General features: G+C 39.4%; 1 protein-coding gene across 2 annotated transcripts in view; it reads right to left on the bottom strand.

Moving 5' to 3' along the window:
- The window catches only part of furinb (furin (paired basic amino acid cleaving enzyme) b), a 94,796-nt gene that overhangs the window by 72,057 nt on the left and 2,047 nt on the right, over positions 1–20,692 (bottom strand). For both annotated transcript variants that reach the window (XM_042495967.1, XM_042495968.1), the window contains exon 2: positions 12,103–12,383. In XM_042495967.1, the coding sequence (XP_042351901.1) occupies positions 12,103–12,279 (177 nt within the window). In that variant the 5' untranslated portion in view covers positions 12,280–12,383. The remainder of the gene's footprint in view (positions 1–12,102; positions 12,384–20,692) is intronic.

Genomic DNA, 20,692 nt, shown 5'->3' with positions numbered 1-20,692 from the left:
ATAAAAAATATCACTGTGAGTTATCCAAAGATATATGACATTTCATGATAGACAGAATGTGGGTACGCACACAGCACAAAAACTAATATCTTCTTAATAACTTGTGTCGTGTCCTGAGTCACAGTCAAATTACTTATTGTTTGTACACTTCAGGCTTCAAATTGCAGTGTCTTTGCTGTTTCATGTTTCAGTGGAGCAGGGATAAAAAGGGGTGTTCAGAGATTCTCCCAGAAGAATGTAATACTGGCTGAGCACTAATCTGATCTCTCACTCGCACCTCTGGGTAACGATTCCCTCCTCTCCTCACCTACAACTGCGTTGTTTTTTCTAATTTAAATTTTCATTTATACCTTTCTTGATATCTGCACATACTATTTTTCTAATATTATTTTCTCTGAGCCAGGATGAAGATGCTCACATGAAAAAGGAGAGCAGGGGAAGAGAAATGTCATCTGCCTGTACTATGTTAACAGTGGGGAGAAAAAAAACAAGGCAAGCAGTGAGTAACTCTTTGCTCGCAGTGCTTGAACAGTCCTGTTGTTTGGTATGCAGTATGCTTATAGGTTATTCCCAGTGTGGGGAGCTCAAGGCTGAATCACGGTTTGTGCATAGTTTTTGTTTTTTTTTTTAAACCTGTGAGCAGGATAAGGGATGAGCTCCAGAGCTTTACAGTATAACTGCAAAGAAAGATATTCTTTTCATACATTAAAAAATGCTTAATGTTTGTGGATTGCTGGCTCAACATCGATTTAATATAATTATTCAAGCTCACTATTTGCTTCAAGAGAGCTTATTATTTTGCTTTTGTTATGTGATTCAATTTAAATTTGGTAAACACAAATTGATTCAGAAACAATTAACTAAAATGGTTTCATCCCTTTATTTTGACAATTGCACACATCAAAGAATGTGTTTACTTATGATTTCCCAAACAGGGTTTGGCTAATATTTTAGTCTGAGCAGTTAAATTACTTGTACTTTGACAGTGGCAGCAACAGCCTTCGTATTAGTGACATTTGCTGGAGTCTAAGCATTTATGTTGCTGTCAGTGGCAGCAACAATAATGGCAGTAATGGCAGCAGCAGTGATAGTGCCAGTTTATGCTTTTCAATCCAAAAGAATGAGTCGTTTCATTTCAATTTGACTATTGCAATTCAAAGTGCTTTCGTATTGATTGACACCAAAGCCAGAGTGATTTGATTATTTCTTTTAGCAATCAATGCATTTTATTGGCATCATTTATAATTGATGCATCGATGCAATGAACACATCTACAGAGCAATTCGGAGGCACTCCTTCTCCAAGTATTATGCAGTGATATTGTAAATGTCTGTACACAGTCTGACATGATGGAGTTCATAAGCCTGAGCCACTGCAGCAAAACATATCTGCAGCCTTCTTCTAAACTGTTCCAGCTGTCACTGATTTTTACACCAACTGCTCTGTAATTTACACCTGTATGCTGCACGTAAGGTAAAGGCAAACACCTTGACAGTTACATTTGCTCTGGGTAAAAATATGTAACTGAGGGTTTGTGTGAATAATGTCACACTCGACACCTGCACACACATATATTATATCTGATCTACGCCTCTGATAGTCTGCTCACGTACATACAGTCCTTCTCCATTGCAAAGGACCCTTCAGGAACATTCAGAGAGAGGAACCAACAAAATACTCCTGCAACAAGTTCCCCCTTACTGAAATTTAAAATAGTCAGAAGACTACGCCACAGAGGTGTTGATTCAACAGTGCAATGAGTTTCGCGGACCTATTTTCTAAAGCTCACCCTGTCTAACCCTACCTCTTCAAATCAACAACAAAAACTAAAACCTCTTAACATGCCATCCTGGTGAATCAACGGCACTCTGACAGTCTCAACAAAACACCGGGATTCGCATTAAAATGCTTTTTTTTTTTTTATCAGACTCTTTTGTTGACACTTACATTAGCATTATTGTCATGAATTGTGAATAATACATACGCAATGATGCAAAAATAGACAAAAGGAAACATTCTTCATTCGAGCTCTGCATTAGCTCGACAAGCAGGGTCTTGACAGGACTCACAAGATCACAAAAATTACTCTAAGAATTCTTGAATAAACTGGATCAATTGTAATGTAAAAATAAGATTGACACTGATTATTAATTAAATAAACTGCACCATGTGGAAAAAAGTGTCATTAAGGATGTTCATTACGACTTGTTTCCCTGACACTTAAATAGAGGTTTAAACTTGGACTAGTCGACTAGTCAAAACGTAAGAAAATAATCCAAACACAGTCAAAATTTTATGTATTTTATGTCCCTGCTGGTTGGATTCATGGCAAGAATGTGCATAATGCAATGTTAATTCCACTAGGGACAAAACTTGATGATCACTAACATTTGGTAAAAGTTTTTGGTGATAATAGGGGGGAAAAACAGCTGTATTGATATCGGTTGTCAGCCAAATGAGTTGTTATATATCAGCACATCAAATATCAGCAAAATAATCCAACATCCTGCATCCTGTAAAACATGAAAACAACTTACTGCATAAAAGTTTACAAATAACATTTCATGAAAACAATATTCTTTAGACAAATACATTTTTAGGAAAGGCACCTGATTATTTTTACAGCCTTTTCACTGAGTGAAAGTAGTTGCATAAAACAGTCATAATTTCAAATATAAATTTACCAGACTAGTATTTTAGGAGCCCACAAGCAAGGGTAGCAACATTAATCGATGATTCTGCTTATTGCGCACATCCCAATTAATGATATGATTTTTTTTTGGCATCAAACATATGCCATGGCACTGCATGTTTACACTGCTATAAAACTCCACATATATGCCACAAAGAATAGCTGTGGAGGTGGAATATTGTAGGTGAAGAAGAAGACAAATGCAAAGTGGTGGCTATTGTAGTTGAAGCCAAGCCTGAATTATATTGTCGCTACATTGTTCTCTGTGAACAAAAGTCAATGCTTTAGAAAAGGAATGTTCTATCTTCAATTTACTCAAGGCCATCTCAAGTCAATAATGGGCAGATTATGAATCTGAGTGGTCTTAAAAAAGACCTCCCTGAGGATAAAAGACCCAAATGGAGGCAGACAATGCACATGCATGGCTGCCTCCATATCTCAGAGGAACAGAGAGCAGTCTGATAGACTTCATCCTTTGCCACACACTTGATCTATACCGCCTGGTCTTTCAGTGATCCTACACTCTTCACGAAAACAAAAACCATCTTCTAATCTTCCTCCTTTTCCAGTCCAAAACCTGAGTTTAAACTAGTTACCAATGCACTGTAAGTAGCATGCAGAACTAGAATTTTATATGGCCAAAGATTCTTTAGTTATAAAACAAACTTTTGAGTACCTTTTGAGTAATGATTTCTGCACATCTCTGGCAAAGCACCAACCCATTTCTTGGAGACATTTTTGGAAACAGCTAAAAGGTCTGTGGCTGCAGGCTCCATATAATGAAGTGGTGCATTTAAATGAGAGACAGCTCTGGGACGACCAAGTACACTTCACCCAGATCAGTAAACACTGAAATAAACTGGAAGCTAGAGGATGAAGAAAGGGAGGAGAGGACAGCTGAAGGAGGGGAGACAGAAAGAGAGAGCACAGAGGAAAGAAAGCAAGAAGAAGAAGAGAGACAGACCCGCAAACAACCTGCAAATATTGGAAGTTTTAAGAGGAGAAGGGATTAAAGAGGATAGAGGGTGAAAATGGCCAAAAGCCACAAAGAGAAATGACAAGATTGGAAGCAACATTTCCCAGTGGATTTTATTGGGTACTGTGATAGCAGGACACTGATGCAAGTATAGAATACCTTATATATCCTTAAAAAACAGATATAAGTTGTGTCCACATAGATACAACATACTTAAAGTATTTACTGAATACTACATATTTAAAGAGCTAGCAAAAAATGAAAATTCAGTCGTTATCGACTCACCCTCATGCCACCCACTCATGCTGGGTGGAGTTTTATGGTCCACAAATCACTGCCGGAGTTTCACATGAAAAGGTTTTCTCCCAAACATTTGAAGCACCTGTTAAAAAATACATAATAAAACCACAAAATGTCTCCATACTGCTCGTCCGAAGTAATGCGAATATCCTGAGGCCCCAAAGTGCCATACACACAGTAGTTTTAAATCTGACAAAGGGATTTGTTGCTTGCTGCTAACTCTCTCTATGTGTGTGGGGGAGGCTTCCGTGAACCATGTTAACCCTGGCATGCAGATACCACAAACTGACGTTAGTCTCTCATGCACATGTGAATGCGGCTCCCACACTAGTGGCTACAGGCTACAACAAGGCTAAAAAAACATGACACCAGTAATGTTTTTCAAAACAACTTGGCATGTCGGGGCTTTTTTTTAATGTTTAGATCTTGGTCACCATTTGCTTCAATTGTTTGGGACATGAGTGTGACGCCTTTTCCCTGTAAAACTCCGGCAGTGTTTTGTGGACTATAAACCTTCACCCAACTTTCTATCAGCATGAGGGTGAGTAGATAATAACAGGATTTTTATTTCTGGGTGAACTATCCCTTTAAGAGAAAAGGCTAAAAATAAACACAGGAAGACAGGCATACAAAAAAGGAGCCCTCAGCCATAGGCGTCTCATTTAAATTTCATAATTAAGTACAAATGGAACTATGAAGAGGACGACTTTTTTCTTTAAATGCCAAATGGCCTTAAGAACAAGGAAAATGTTTGGTAATGTATTGCCAACAAAAAATGCTCCCCCTTAGGCAGCACTGGAGTCAATCTACTGCAAATAATATGCTAGCAATTTTCTCCATGGCAACCTAATGCCAGAACAGGCTGTAGACTGGTGTGCCAGCGGGCAGACAGTCACAGGGGTTTTACAGTGTGGCTGTGAGGCAGTAAGAATGAGCAGAAGGTTGTACCAAACACAACGATAACTAACCATCACAAACTCACACACAAAGAGAAACAGCAAGAGAGAGGAGAGAACAGGGCATGTAGCCACCCAGCACAGAAATACCAACCAAGACAGAACGAAAGGTTAAAGAAATTAGTTTGTAGTGCTGGCAGGAAGTTTCTCGGTTACACATTTGAAATTTAAAAGATGTTTAATGTCAATAAATTGTAAACTAATCTTTTTCAGAGAATTATTTTTATGTTAATTTTTGCTGGGTAAAAGCGAATAAAAAAGGCATTCTATCTCTTGATACGGGGTGATATAAAGGGTGATAAAAAGCTACAGGGCTGGTTTATGCTTGTTAGTCTAACATGGCTTTGGCTAGAGCCTTTTAGGCTACCCACGTAGGACATATTTACAACCTCAAGTTGCTTCACAAAGAGGCAGCATCTGGTTGTCAAGAAAAGGCTGCGGCTTACAAAAATAATCAGACGACAGGAAAGAGAACTTTCCTATCAAATCCTCAAGTGCTACCACATTACATTCATTTTTCCACCATATATTTACACACCAAGGACTCCACAACCGAGCCGTACTTCAACACACTGAATAACACTGAAATTCCCAAATTTTTGACTAAAATGACCATTCAAGCTCACTGCCAGTTCACTCTCACAAAGTTTTTACAATTAAATCCAATTCCATTATGTGGTGGCAAGAATTTCATGATAGTAATGCTGTAGTATTGAAATGGTATCTATCAAAATGACTCTGTATTGGTGAGATATGACTGAAAATGGGCGATCTAGTTCATAGCTGAGTGGTTAGAGCACGTTGTCCATGAACGCGAATGCCCTGAGAAGCAATTACCCGGTTTATTCCCATACTCCCCACATTTCCTGTCTCCATCACTATAAAATAAAGACATAAAATGTCTGCAAAAATATCATTAAAAAAGTAAACAGGAAACCTGTGTGCCTCATCTTGAAATGTGTGCAGTTTTGGAGTTTGTCATGCAGCTTAATGATGTTTGGGAGGAAATGGTGCTGTGAGAGCAGAAAGTAATTTAAGCTATGTTTGTCAATCAATCTGTATGAATATTAATATGTTGAATTAATAATGATGAACACACCAACAGTATAGTTCCCAACCAGTTGAAAATGTAAACACACCAAGAGCAAAGCTGCATATTTTTACACTTTTTTTTGCTCCTCTTTAGCAGAGAGCAAACACCTCCCAAATACAGTCATTCCCCAGGACAGCAGTCATCTCTGAGTAAGACAACATTTAAAAACCCACATAGAGTAGTATTACATTTCATAGTTATATATGATGCTTGTTTGCTATCATGACCATACTTTATGACAACCAAGCCTCACTTATATGAAATACCTTTCATTTTTGTGTGATAACTTCACTTTTTTCACAATTTTGTCAGTTTTGTCTATAGACTGCATAAAAGAAGTGGCCAACAGGAGCCAACACAACCGATCACAAAAGTGAGGTCTGATTGAATAGAACTCAAACAATAGACCCTATGACTAAATAACCCTACGTCTCACTTGATTTATTATCTCAGTGAAAATATTCCCAATGAGTTTATGGTCAGCATGATATTCATTTTGTAAATTCTAGTCTAATTTAGAGTTAAATAGACAATAAAACAGGGTTTGCTTTAGGGTGTGGCTACACTGCGATTGACACGTTGCTACAATAGTGACGTCCTCGGTATCTCAGTAACATCAGCCCCTCACTTCTCCAAAGTTCCATTTTCCAATACAAATATGGTCACTTTCTGCTCCAAAAAAGCCAAAATAGCAACGGCAGAAATGCCAACTGGAGGAGTCACAATGAACCAGTGGGTGAAGTCATGGTGCAAGTCCATATATTTCATATAGTCCATGGTTTTGTCAAGATCATGTGCATTTTGGCAAAAACAATGACATAATGAAGTTGTCTAATACGTCGGGGAATGCTAAAGCTTTGTTTCAAGGCAGTTTAACTCCAGTGCTAAGCCAGTAAATTCACATTTGAATATGAGTGCTTGTTTACATTGGGGATCAGACAATATGGGATTAATCACTTCTGAGTCATCTCAAAAGATAAATATCAGTCCTACAAAGTGAATATTTATCTATCAAAAAATACACACTGAACAAAGGGAAAAAAAGACAAACAAATCATTCTGAAAATGACTTGGGACATCAGTTTGTCAGAGCGAAAACATAAAACAAACAAATGCAAAACAAAAACAAGAGAATCTTACTCTCTCTTAGAATATTCTCCTGGTACCATTATAATATATTAGTACCTCTGAAGACTCTTTCTATTGCGAATCGTTAGAGCCAACGGCAAGACTTCATAGCTTTTATTCAGAGAGGCACTCCTTATTCCCCTTCAAAGTCCTGGGGGAAATCGAAGACAGCAAATACTGCAGGTGCAGGCATTGCTGCAGAACAGTGTAGTACGGGTTTATGAGTGAAACCGGAGTGGCGAAGTGTGAGGATATGAACATCTCAAAACGAGTATGCACTGGAGAGAAAACAACAGGCTGAGACGGAGATGGAGAACTAGAGAGAGAGGGAGAGAGACTTACTTTTGATGTTCCTTTTAATAAAGTATTACCTTAAAATGAGGACAAAAACATCAGCAAGTCAAACAACTGAACTGACACACACACACACACACACACACACACACACACACACACACACACACAAAAACACACACGCCTCCCAATTGCACTCTAGCCAAATGAAAGCAAAGATAAAAGCAATGACACTATCTGATATAATCAGCCCGACGCAGCTCATGTTACAAATAAAAATTCAAATATAAAATAATCAAACTCTGCTCACCCACAGAGGAAAGTGCCCTTGCGCATTCTCAAAAAGCATCAGTGCCATTTCTTAATCGATAAAACATGAACTTAATCTTGACGTGCTGTGACCAGCACACACAGCCACCAGACCCAGAGAGAGTGAGATGTATTTCATCTATTCATTTTGTTGCATTCCTTGCCAATACACCTCATTTGAATTGAATTGACAGAGAGAGAGAGAGAGAGAGACAGAGAGAGAACTGGCTTGTAGGCTGGTGCATCACACAGTTGGCAGGGTATCATGAGTAATGGACAATGGCCTTGGAGCGCATTACATTCTACCTAGCACAGAGCTGGTGTGTGTTTGTGCGAGTTTGGGGCTGTGAGGGTATAAAATTGGAAAACAGCAGTCTGAAAAAGCAAAATTGCGGCAGGAATATTGAATTTTGAAGGAATGTTATAGTGCAATCACCCGACACAGGGTGGCTGCAATCAAACATTTGCTCACCAGATGGAAATTACCTGTTACCTCTGCAACACGAGCCAGCAGTTTTTTTTTCCTGCAGCTTTTGAAAAGGGGGCCAGACAAAGCAGCTGGAGCAGAAGGTGGGAAGTTGGATAACCTGTGTTTTGTTTATTTCAGATTATACTATAGCCAATGTTTTGAGTATGTTGACTATAAATAGAAAGAGACCAAAAAACCCAGATGGAGAGATGTAGAAAGAGAGAGAGTTGGAAAGAGAGACACAGAGAGAGGCTCTGGCATTAGACGTCTACTCCACAGAGCGGGGTGATTCAGTCTGTCAACGCCCACAGAGCCTGCCCATCCTCATAAAAACAATGATTCTGACTCGGCTCACCAAGAAAACAACGTGACATTTAGCTGTAAACCCTGGTCTAAAACTCCCACGCAGACACAAAAGCGTTATTGGGAGGAAAAAAAACACATCCTATTGAACAGATTACAGAGAAACAGATATAACGACCCTCTGTGACAACTTGTAAAAAGCCGATGCATGCTGGAAAGTCTCGATGACATTTACACTTAAACCCTGCATGCACGCACACTCCAACAAGCACGCTTTCTTCCCCTCACGCCCACTCAAATAAAATTAAGCTGAAGCATAATGAGTGAATCTGCAGATATGTAAGGATGCACCAAGACAATAAGGCATTTCTGAGCACTGCAACAAATAATCAGTTACGTGATGATCCCGTAATCACATTAGTGATAAAAATCCCATTACCTCCTGATTATACATCAGCCTCCTTGCTGTCTTCAAGTGCTCTGTAGAACAACCAATGAGGATGATAGAAAAATGACTAAGCCGTTTCCCCTGAAGGTCCCCAGCCATACAAAGCCTTACTTAACCCATAGCCTCACATAACCCGCACAGCATGGACCCTGACTGCACATAGCCTGTAGATCATCCTTCTTTCACAGCAACCACTCTGGGAATAGACACTAAAATAAAACTTATTTGGGTGCCTCTGTGAAACAATGACTAAAGATGTACTCACACAAAATCTAATTCTAGACAGTGGATAATACTAAATTTCACCCTTTCAGTCATTTCGCACTCATGCTTTTCGGCTGGTAATGCCATACTCTCTTAGCTATCTTTCTTTTTTTTTTTTGTTGTTGCCAGTCTCTCCCACACGCACATGCAGCCTTCCTGCTATGCTATCACCACATGTCTCACTTCTACTCTTCATATTTTTCCAATGGGAAATGTCAATTATCTCAATTTTTTCTAACCTCTTTCCTACTTCACCTTTTTTCCTTATTATCCATCTTCTCTAAACTTGCAGACATCTTTATCGACTGTTGGAATATCTGCCTTTCACATCAAAACTGAAAAAGAAGCTCCACTGCAGCGTTTCTTCCAGAGAAAAGCACAACAGGAAAGGAGACAGACGTCGTGTGGGCTGGGGTGTCATGCACCCAGAGCCACAGAAAGGTAGTGATGGTTGGCTGGGGTGAGATGAGTTGCTTTGTTTTTAGGACCCACTTTGGGGCTACATTCCCGTTTGGGGACCTGAGCAGCTTAATGTCAGATGTATTAAAATGACAAGCTGCCATATGGCATCAGAGATGACAGCCATCTTAGAAGATTCGTTCCTGTGACTGCGTCTAGCTCTACTCTTTTAACTCAATCACAAATTAACAGAAGGGGGAAAACAATACTACACATCTCCACATTTATCTAGTGGTTTAACGGACAGAATAGAAGCTGGAAATGTCTTTGAGGTTTGGGTGAAATGAGGGAAGAAGAGATAAACAGGAGGAAGAAAGCCATAAAAGTTTTTTTCAGGGAAAGTGATCACATAAGAGGAATATGAAAGAAGAAAAATTGCCTTGTTCGGAGGAAGAGACACTTTTTTTCTCTTTGCTCCACAGTATTGTGTCCCTGGGTGATTGTGTAGAATATGTATGTGCGCTCTGTGAGCCGAATATTGAACGTTTCATTTTACCCAATTCACTAAGACGAGAGATTGATTCTCTATTTAGAATTCAGAGAAGCAATTAAGGGTAAAAGTCTGTTAGGGGCCATTACACCTAATGTACACTTTCTTCGAATGGGCAGTACAATGAGTTTAGACTGTTGGAACAACTGTAACTATCCAGATCAATACTAAATGAACTCCAGATCCAAGCAGAATGTAAGTCCGTCAGACAAGCTCAATGCTGAATACAATTTAATATAAGGTGGTGGACGATAAGGAGCGTTTAATAATGACACGTGTGATCTTGCCCAGATTGCCGTAAACCCATGTGACAATGGTTCTCTACCAGAGACTAAAAACATCTGCACACCCAACAAAGCTTTATCTTTGACAAAATAAAGAAAGCAAAGATAAGCTTGAATTGATTTTGCAAACCTCTCTTTCAAAAGATCCTCTTTATTTGAGGTGGGGAGAAGAGGGGTGGGAATATGCAGAACCACCTACGCATATTCCTAAGAAGTAATCCAGAAGGCTGTTCACTGACGTGTGTAGCACTCAGGCAGCTCCACAAAGACACATGCAAATGAAGTAAAGTCTCAAGTGGAGCAACAGGGGGAAGAGGGGACCAAATAGCGAATCACTGTCAACTGCTGAGTACAAATATGGAAGAGCTTAGCCTTGGAAGCATTTTCATAGTCAAAGGACTTAACACACAACTGAAAGAACAATAAGTCACTACCTCTTCCCCAACTACCCCTCCTGTTCTACCCCTCTTCTGACAATGATTTTTCTTTCGCCTGTCTGCAAACTGTATGACACAACAGCTCATTTAATTAAAATGACTTGGCAATACCAAAAACAGGAGCCAAAGTGGTGGCAATAAAACTAAACTACCTACATCATACTTAAAAATAACTACCTTCCTTGAGACCCCGAAATAACAGCCTTATTATTCCTGTCTATTCCTAACACCACTCTGTAAACACGACTGTCTGCCAGTGTGTTTGGAAGTCATGCATGCCCCACTTAAGCTACAAGAAATGGAGGAGGCCACACTTTTGCAATCCGCTGCAAAAACAGGATTGCCTAGAGGGGTCATGTCTGACTCTCTGATGCTCGGCTTTGATGTTCAACAGTTTGTAACATTGATGTTCACCTGCAAGATGTAGCTGTGTATGTGCATGCAGTTGGGGCTGGACAATATATCAATTTTATATTGATATTGTGATATAGGACCAGATATTGTTTTAGATTTTGGATATCATAACATCTTACTGAATGTCTTTTCCTGGTTTTAAAGGCTGCATTGCAGTAAAGTGGTGTCATTTTCTTAATTGAGGATATTGTTCTAGCTGTTCTATTATTTGCCTTTACTAGGGCTGCAACAATTACTGTTCAATTAACAGCCAACTCATTTTTAAAAAAAATGATGAATCGGTTGCAGTATTTTTTAAAGAAAAGGAGAAAAAAAGCTATTACTGGAGCTTCTTAAATTTTAATATTTTCTGGTTTCTCTATTATTCTATGACAGAAAACTGATTACATTTCAGTTAAAAAACAAGCTATTTGAGGACATCATCTCGGGCGACTGACATTTTTTAACCATTTTCCGACTTTTTTTTCTTTTGACGAAACAAAAAATAGATTATTCTAGAAAAAAAATCAACAGATTAAAGTAGCAGCCCAGTATTTACCATCTTAGTCATCATATCATCTTGTCAAAAATTGAACTGAGTAAATATTTAGTGAGAGCACCAACAGTCAATGCAACGATATCATCACAATATCGATATTGAGGCATTTAGCAAAAAATATTATGATACTGATTTTCTTCATATCGCCCAGCCCTACATGCTGTGATATAGACAGTTAAATATGGGTACGTCTCCTAAATATGTACAGACTCATGCATTCACACACACGTACTGTGAATAGGACTTACATTGCCGTGGTTGATGAAACCGTGTTCCCTGGCGATGCGGTCTGCTTCCTCTGGCCCCCCATTGATCTGGACAGCCCAAGTGTTGGTGTAGACCTCTGCAGCATTAATCCACTTCAGTTCTGCCGTCAGGAGGACATGGACTGTCCATAAGTGAAGCAGGGCCACCCTGGCATCCATGAAAAGGAGAGCACTTCACAGGGCAGTCTATCCGTCCGTCTGTCACTGCTTTCCTGGGCAGAGTGGGGCTGCTCTACCTTACAGCGGCAAAGTAGAACAGTGGCCTAGAGATGAGAGGACAGAACAAGCTATAAACACAAACATGGCCTTCTTAACTGGGTCACTTTTGGGCCTGAATTACCTACTGCAGATACCATTCAGAGTATAAACCATAAACTGCAGCAAAAATATGAGCAGCACACCCACAGACCTTATCATGCATCATACTTAGCTCGCTGTTCACTGTCAAACTCAGAGGGAAAAAAACATCTTCATAAATGTGCAAAGCATAAATATTAGGTCGAAACAGAGAAGGGTTCTGTTGAAAACAGAAACGTTTTCCAGTCCTCCCTCATCCTTTTCAGACCTGAAATGGTAATATATGATAATGAAATACAGTAGGCATGTTGCTGCAGTACAGGACGAGCTCTATGCGAACCAGTACGCAGCTACAGAAGTTGTGGCAGCTGGACAGGCCAAAGGCGTTTTATTGAGAGGACATTTAAACGCTCACTCAGGCACCACTCTTAATTTTAGGCTATTCCAAGAAATTTAAATTAATCCAACCACTTATTAGGTATGAGAAGACACTGTAAAGCATATTTTAACTGAATAGTTAAATAACAAGCGTGATAAAAAGGACCATAATTTGAGCACATGTTCAAAAGAAAAAGGTTTCCAGGCTGGGGCATTTTGCGGGCTTTTGATTTTGTACGTCTTTGAGTGGTTGGAAAGGAGCCCGTAAGTCACACATAAAAGGAAAGTTCTGTGTTAAGTTAACTGACTCTAAGTGAGACAGACGATGATAAGGTGTGGGATCCACTACGTGTTAGAGTCCGTCCTAGGAAAGATGAAGAGGAGGGAGGTGATGCAGGTGTAAATGCTTGTCCACTGCTGCTGATCCCACCAACGTGCCATTCAGCAAGTCAATCCCTTCTACACTGATGTCGAAAGGAATACTTTAAGTGTTCAATTTAAGCCTTTTGAATTGAACACATTTAAGTCAGTTGTGTTCACTTCTGACTTTCTGCTGGATTTTCTGGGAGCTTTAAAAATTCAAAGAAATTGAATTTAGAATATAAACCTTCCTAAACTGAAAGCACATCTAAGAGAGGGGATAAATCCATGGGTGGAAATATCTCTTACGATTTGGTTTGAAATTCTCACAATGTGGAGCAGGTCAGGATGTTACAATGGGTTGCATATGATACTGAGTTTATTCCAAACAGAACAAATACAAGGTCTACATCCTGAAAAAAGGGGACCTGAAAAGAATGGGAGCTCGTGAAGAAGTAAAAAACTAGAACCCTCCATTATTAATGGATCAATATGGCTTAACCTGTCAGGATTTTTACATATACTCATAACTGAGGCACTTTTTAGACCAAATGATAAGAAGGGAATTCAGATGGGTGAGAGTTAGAAATTTAAAAAGTGTTTATCTCAGAATATGGTCTTAATTCTGGCAGGAAGTTAATATTGAAATTATATAAAGTGGAGTAGAAAAATTAAAAGGAAATGACACATTATGTATGAAAAAGAAGTGGGAGAAAGAGGCAACTATTCAGTTATCAGTGGATGAATGGAAATAGATCAATGAGCAACGTTTAAAACAACTTGCTCCTTATTCTGGAGAGAATATGAATTGAAAATATTATACACTTATATGCCAACACTGGCATATAAATAATATCAAGAAACAAAGTATCAGATCACTTCCATGTTTTGTTGGGGTTGCCCCTCTATCCGCATTTACTGTTTAGAACAACAGAAATGTACAGAGAAAATTCTGAGGATAAAATGTTCCCTTACATTTGAGATATTATACTGGGGAAAAACGGAAATATGATTAAAAGGGTTTGGAGACCAATTTTTTAGGATAAGGTAACTGCAAGTAAAAAAGCTATCACTAGAAAATGGATGAAGACAGGAGTACTGTCTTGGAACAGGACAAAATGAATAGAATTTGGGAAAAACTGATTAAATATATATCCCCAAATAGAGAATAGAGCGTGAAAATTGAAGAATCCCTCGGTTCATTTTAACAGATTTGGGCTGTACTTTCACTAGTTACAATGGAAAAAAAGTACATAGAGTTTTACCAAAAAAAGTACAGAATAGAGGATGGTTTTTTTTCTTCTGCGAGCCTTTTCACTTTCCTTTTTTGATTTATATATTTCAAATTACTGACTGAAAGGGTTTGGACAGATACATATGTGTATGTATGTGTATGTGAATGTGTAAATGTATGTTTAAATGTAACTGTGCATGCATATACACATATGTGTATGTATGTGAATATATGTGTGTATAAGAGGAAATAAAGTCAGACATGCTGATGTAAAGATGTGTATGAAGTCCTCCTCATGGAACTTGAAGTCAGTCCGTTCACTTATTATTTCGATCATTATTAAATGTTATCTTAAAAAATACAGAAAATGTATAGAGGAGGACAAATGTTTTATGGGTTTCTTGGTTATCTATCTCAATGAAAACAGAATTAGACCATAAAAACCCAATATCAATCTTAGCAGTTACAAAGGGAAGTAAAACTGGGGAAAAGAATTGAGCACATAGGCTGGTTGTTCTACTCGTCGCAATCGCTGGATGTCCTCGGCAGTATTCTTTGTTTTAGCCTGGCGAAGATGCCAAAGTTAGGTCAGAATACATCAGTACCAATGGGCAATAAAAGTGACTGAGCACATACATGCTCACCCCTTTATTTTGAGCACTCCATGAGATAATTAAACGCTCCAACCTTGCGTCACACTGTCAGTTGTGCTCACAAGATTTTCCATGACCTATCAGGCAGACTGTCATGACATTTGCTCAGCAGTTTTAGACAACCAAGGAGATAAACCATTTTGACTCTAATGACCATGTGGTTTTTCCTCCATGGCAACCCTCAGGACAAATTGACATTTTTTATCCCAACTCCCTTAAGGCTTTGGTGAAATCATCACTGTGGTGTTCATTCCGTCAAAGAGTTTCAAGCTGTGGTGCGTGCTGAACTCTGCAAACTTTCGAGGGTTGCTCTGCAGCTTTAGACTTTCAGTCTTGTTAATGAACTTTTGAAAAACAACAGGAGCTTATGTCTTCTCCAAAGTACCGCAAACCTGCAGGAGAACAGACTGCTCCACAGACCACTGTGCATGAGTGTTTTCAGACTCCACATAGAGCATTAAATATGAACAAAAAAAAACCCAATGTATTTTCACAGTGCATTCAAATTAAGTGGTGATCATTTTGGTAGTAGGTGGCAGTTCACCTCCCCACCAAGTCTGTTCACCTCCTGACACCACTGTGCTGGTATAGATGGCACATAATAACAGGGGGAAACAACAAACAAAACAGCACGTGGCAGCACCGACAGTACCGGGGAACAGTTCAGGGATTTGACGATGTTACTGTCCAAATATAGCTTCACATGATCTGGGCCAACATAGATATACAACAGGACTGAAAACACCTTAAACTTTAGATATTCTTGGAAACGGGGGCAAGGTTTGTCACAACTGCTCAAGCTTTGATCATGTTAAAAAAAAATCCTTTTAGTGAGAGCATCCATATTGATTTTCCACAGTGAATATGGGTCCTGTCAAATAACTGGCTCCTTCTGGAGGACTAGGAAAATAAAACCTTCTAACTCTAATTGAAAGACTGCTTGGCAGTGTACAATCTGAAATGTAGCAAGGTAATTGGTTTTCAGGTAAGTTCTCCCTTCAATCCAATGTCCAAAACAGGGAAGCATTTCAGAACTTTTTTTTATCAACACTCCAACACCCTTGCCCTTCATTCACCCAAACAATTACCCCCTGTTGCTGGAGGATTGTGCACATCTGAACTATTCAAAGAGGAGACGCTCACTGAATACATTTATGGCTTCACAGATATGTTTAGGAGTGGGTGTGACTGGAGAGCAGCAGGAGAGGTGGTGGAAACATGACCAGGGGCTGTCACTCCTCCCGTGGTGCAATTCTTCTGAGCTCATTAGATGCTATGCTGGAGTGACAAAAACAGGAGCAGGGGGTCTGCTGTCAATGAGAGGGCTGAGAGAGGGAGTGATACATGGGAGACAGAGGAGGAGAGAGATGAGGGTATCCCTCCCCTTTGCAGCATTGCAGAATATAACGAGCACATAATAACACAACACCCCAAACACCTTCCATCAAAACACGGCCTGAAGAGGAGTTAACAAGAGGCTGCTTACTCTTACAATATACATCAAAGGCCTAAAACTGAACTGAAACTTCAACCTTCAAACCACAGGAGAACCTAAGACTTTAGGATCTAAACTGCAGTGGAAAACAGAAAATCGGTTGCATAACCTCTTTCGAGATTAGCAGCATACTCAAGTAAGTGAGCCTGTAGAAATGCAGAGGTGGATAAGTGACCTGTGGACCCGCAGTACGCTAAAATAACATGACAGCTTTGAATTATTAATTCAACCACCTTCTGTTTCAAGCTATTGACAGACCTCCAACTGTAGTTCAATATCTCAAGGCAATAAGCATGGTGAGAATTTTTGATCAAAGATTCCTGTTTTTCAAAAAAAAAAAAAAAACAATAAAAAAAGCCAACTTTCTATTATTGAACAGCAGCAGCAACAACAACAGGTAGTTCCTTTCAGAACATTTTGCTAAGACGTTCTGTTTAGAAAATTCATAATGACAAATCCTCTCCCCTGCTTGAGCGACGACAGCTGAGGTGCACTTGAGGAGCGCACTTCACCCCCAGCCGCACTGATGGAGCTGCTCAGTGTCTTACAGAACAATGACGGTGGGGTACAAACTAACCCCGGAGTAATTCCTGTCCTGCCATGCCCCCTCACTATTTGACTGCACCGAGAAGAGAGATGGATCAGCAAAGCACTAACACTGTGCAATTATTATGGTCTTGATATGTTCATATGAGCCTGTGAGCAACATTCAGCTGTGTCGAGCACGGCTGGATATTCTACAGACTTCGGCAGCTTTGAGGAACACTATCTTTTAAGATCTGTTACGAATCAGGCTGCTGGAAACGGATTGAGTCGAAATCTAGCAAGATCTGCGGAGGCCGTGATATCAATGCAATAACATTTATACTGCAGAGATGCTATGATGAAGCAACTTTTTGAAAATGATTAAGTTTATCACCAACTAATTTGATAATCTTTTATCAGTTTGAGTAATTTTTTTAGGACAAAGGAAAAAATCAAAAGTCTCTCATTTCCAGCTTCTTAAACCTAAACACTCTGTGTTTTTATTCCTCTCTAAACTGAATATCTTTGGGTTACCCACTGTGAAATGTGGATATTTCTTTGTGTATTAATTTGCACTTCTCTCTCTATATATATATATGTATGTATGTGTGTGTGTGTATGTGTGATATATATATATTTATATATATATATAATCAGTTCATCATCACTTATATTTTTATTCGTTTATGTTTCTTTAATCATTAATATATGACAGCCTGAGCAACTGACTTGTCGAATGAATGTGATTCACTGGAACGGAGCTTTTATTTGAAGTCAGCTCTTAACGTTCTTAACATAATCGAGTGGAGGCTGGCTTGAGTGCAGTCAAAAAAACACTTATATTTTAGCTCCTTTTCCAGCACCACTGACGAAAAGCCAAATCCAGTAACGTTAGTCACAAACTACAGCCAAAACAAGCACGTCAGGATTTGTGCATCACTATTAAGTGTCCGCTGGAAACACTTCTGTTGTGTTGTGATTATTATAGTACATTTTGTTAATGTGTTGTTTTGTGGGATTTGCAAGGCATTCTCCAAAGGCTGTAGGTGTGTCTTCAAATTGGTGAAGATGGTTTCTTAATTTGTGTTTGTTTTGTCTATTTACATGTATTTTCTTAAATTGCAGCACGTATGCTCTGACAGTCACCATAGAAACAGGTGTGAGAATATTTCCTTTAATTAAGACTTTGTGGGCGAATTGTGTATTGAGCAGACTGAATATGGCACGACAGCCTGCGAACGAAGTAAACATGTCTAATTTTATAACTACATTTGAAGTTTACTGATCGTTGGCTAATCTTGTTTACTGTCGCTGCCATTTGATTTCAAGCTTATTGCTGATTGCTCAACTGTAAAATAACTGGCCTCATGAAAAATCTTTGTCACAACTCTTTAATAAAAAAATTTAAGGGACTCTTGCCAAAACAAAATGCATGCCAGACATCAGGGTTGGAAATAAGCACCAGCCACCAGCCACCAGCCAAATGCTGCTAAAATGTGCAAGTGGCTGCTACATTTGCTTTACTCAACGGGCAAAAGAACAATAGTTATCTATTGAGTGGCTGGCAGATTTTGGAAACCACTAAAAAATAATTCTCAACTCTGGTCACGCAGCTCTTTTAACACTCCCAAATATCCGTCTTTGTGTTGGCCTCAGAAATTCAGCAGTGGTCAGTTCAACCTAAGTGAGATGATTACTAAATGATTATCTGCTTGGCCATCAATTCCACTGCTGATTAAAATATTAACAGTCAAACTGATAACGTCATTATCAATATCATGACTAGGGTTGCAGCGATATACCGGTTTGAAGGTATACCGTGATTTGAAAGATGACAATTATAATACCGTGTACATTTGCTGACCTACGATATTAAACAAAATGCAACTGAACGTAGAATCTCACCTATATTTTGGTCATTTTCAAAAGGGAGACTTTTTACACATGCTTCCATTAAAAATTATGGTTTCAAGTCTTAATTAGAGTGATAAGGCATTTGCACAACCTAAACTAACCCTTCTGTTTTCTTTCCTTAAAGGGTCATTCTGACTTAGAATGAGAATAATTCTGTAATACTGTAAAACCATGAAACTGCAACTTTTCGACCGTTATTGTACCATGAAAATCTCACACTGTTGCAACTGTAATCATGGCACTGAGTCCAACACGTTGTTATACTTAATTCTAGTGTTGTAGTCAAGTCCACACTAACTATATATATATATATATATATGTGTGTGTGTGTGTGTATAATTTCTATGAACAAATTCAAGCAAATACTGAGAAGCTGAAATTAATTTAACATCAATGTAACTGAAAGAAGTTTGTTGTTGTCTCAGCAGTCTCGGTAGTCGCCGCCTTACAGAACTTGCACTCTGTGGAGTGTTTTCTATTGTTTGTTGTTTTGCATAGGAACTCTCTGTGGTTACAGTAGCCACATTTGATTACAGACAAACTGGCATCTCTGCTCCCAAAACACCACACTACTTCTTTTTTGTGTCGTCTTCGTGGATCTGCTCCCACATGAGTGAAGGGTGGTGGGGAAGGCTGGCAGGAGTTATTGGTGACAAAAAAGAACTAAAAATGACTTGCTTGACTGGCTGGATTTCAAGAAGGACGTTTTACATCCAATCACAGAAATCATGTTAACAAATAAATCTGTTGTGGTCTTGATTAAAAATCCAGAGTCTGCCATGTCCGAGACAAGATCGAGTCAAAATGCATCCGATTCTGAGACTGAGACCCTCTAAAAGTGGTCTTAAGACCAGTCCGGAGACCAAGACCAATTCAAGTACTACAACACTATTTAATTCTGTAAGAATTGCCCAGATCCACCTCTTATTAAGTGTGGGTGGTGAAGAGCTGGAGTTAAGAGATCAGGCTTGAGACTGTAAAGTTGCTTATTAGATTTTCCTACCCATCTGGAAAATGCGTATAACCAGGAAAACACTTGACCCCTTGCTGCACCAGCGAAACTGCAAACAGCAGCAGAAGCCAATGTGTTGTATCTAACAAACAGCATCTGCATTCAGATAACTTTCTCTGCATTAGAGTCACTCCAGTGAGAGGCAATGGACACAAAGCGACTGAATAACACATCTACTCTTGGTGGGGATGAAGACGCGATTTCGATTGGTAATGACAAGCACATGAAGCTGTGACAGACCTTATGCAGCAGCACTCCAGCTCTATTTCAGGCTGCCCAACACCCACCATTCGCTCTGGGCTGCCCTCTCACAGAAAACCAAAGCACAGGAGAGAACTGCAGCATTTGTGAAGTACCACTGACAGCCAAGCATCCTCTCCTGAGAGGGAAAATTGCTCCAAGTTAAGAGTGTGATTGGACAACCAGAGGCACTGCATGGGCATGTTGTGCTCTGTCAGGACAGGGGTACACAGCTTGAAATGAGGTGTACAGCGATCATCTGAGACACACTTTGAAGTGAGTGAGAACGCCGTGGCTGAGCACCACTAAAGCCCGATCCATCTTCACTCCCTGTGCCTACGAGCTACAGAGATGGGGAAGCCTGATAAAGTGTTGTCTAGGGCAGCAGCAATGTGTCCAGGAGAAAGAATCAATTCTGTAAGTAATGTCCCACAGAGAGATCCAACCCAATTTTTACAGCCATC

The sequence above is a fragment of the Plectropomus leopardus genome, chromosome 11, assembly GCF_008729295.1.
Source record: "Plectropomus leopardus isolate mb chromosome 11, YSFRI_Pleo_2.0, whole genome shotgun sequence".
Lineage (NCBI taxonomy): Eukaryota > Metazoa > Chordata > Actinopteri > Perciformes > Serranidae > Plectropomus > Plectropomus leopardus.
The sequence above is the reverse complement of the archived record's forward strand: the minus strand, read 5'-3'. Positions and strand labels throughout refer to the sequence as shown.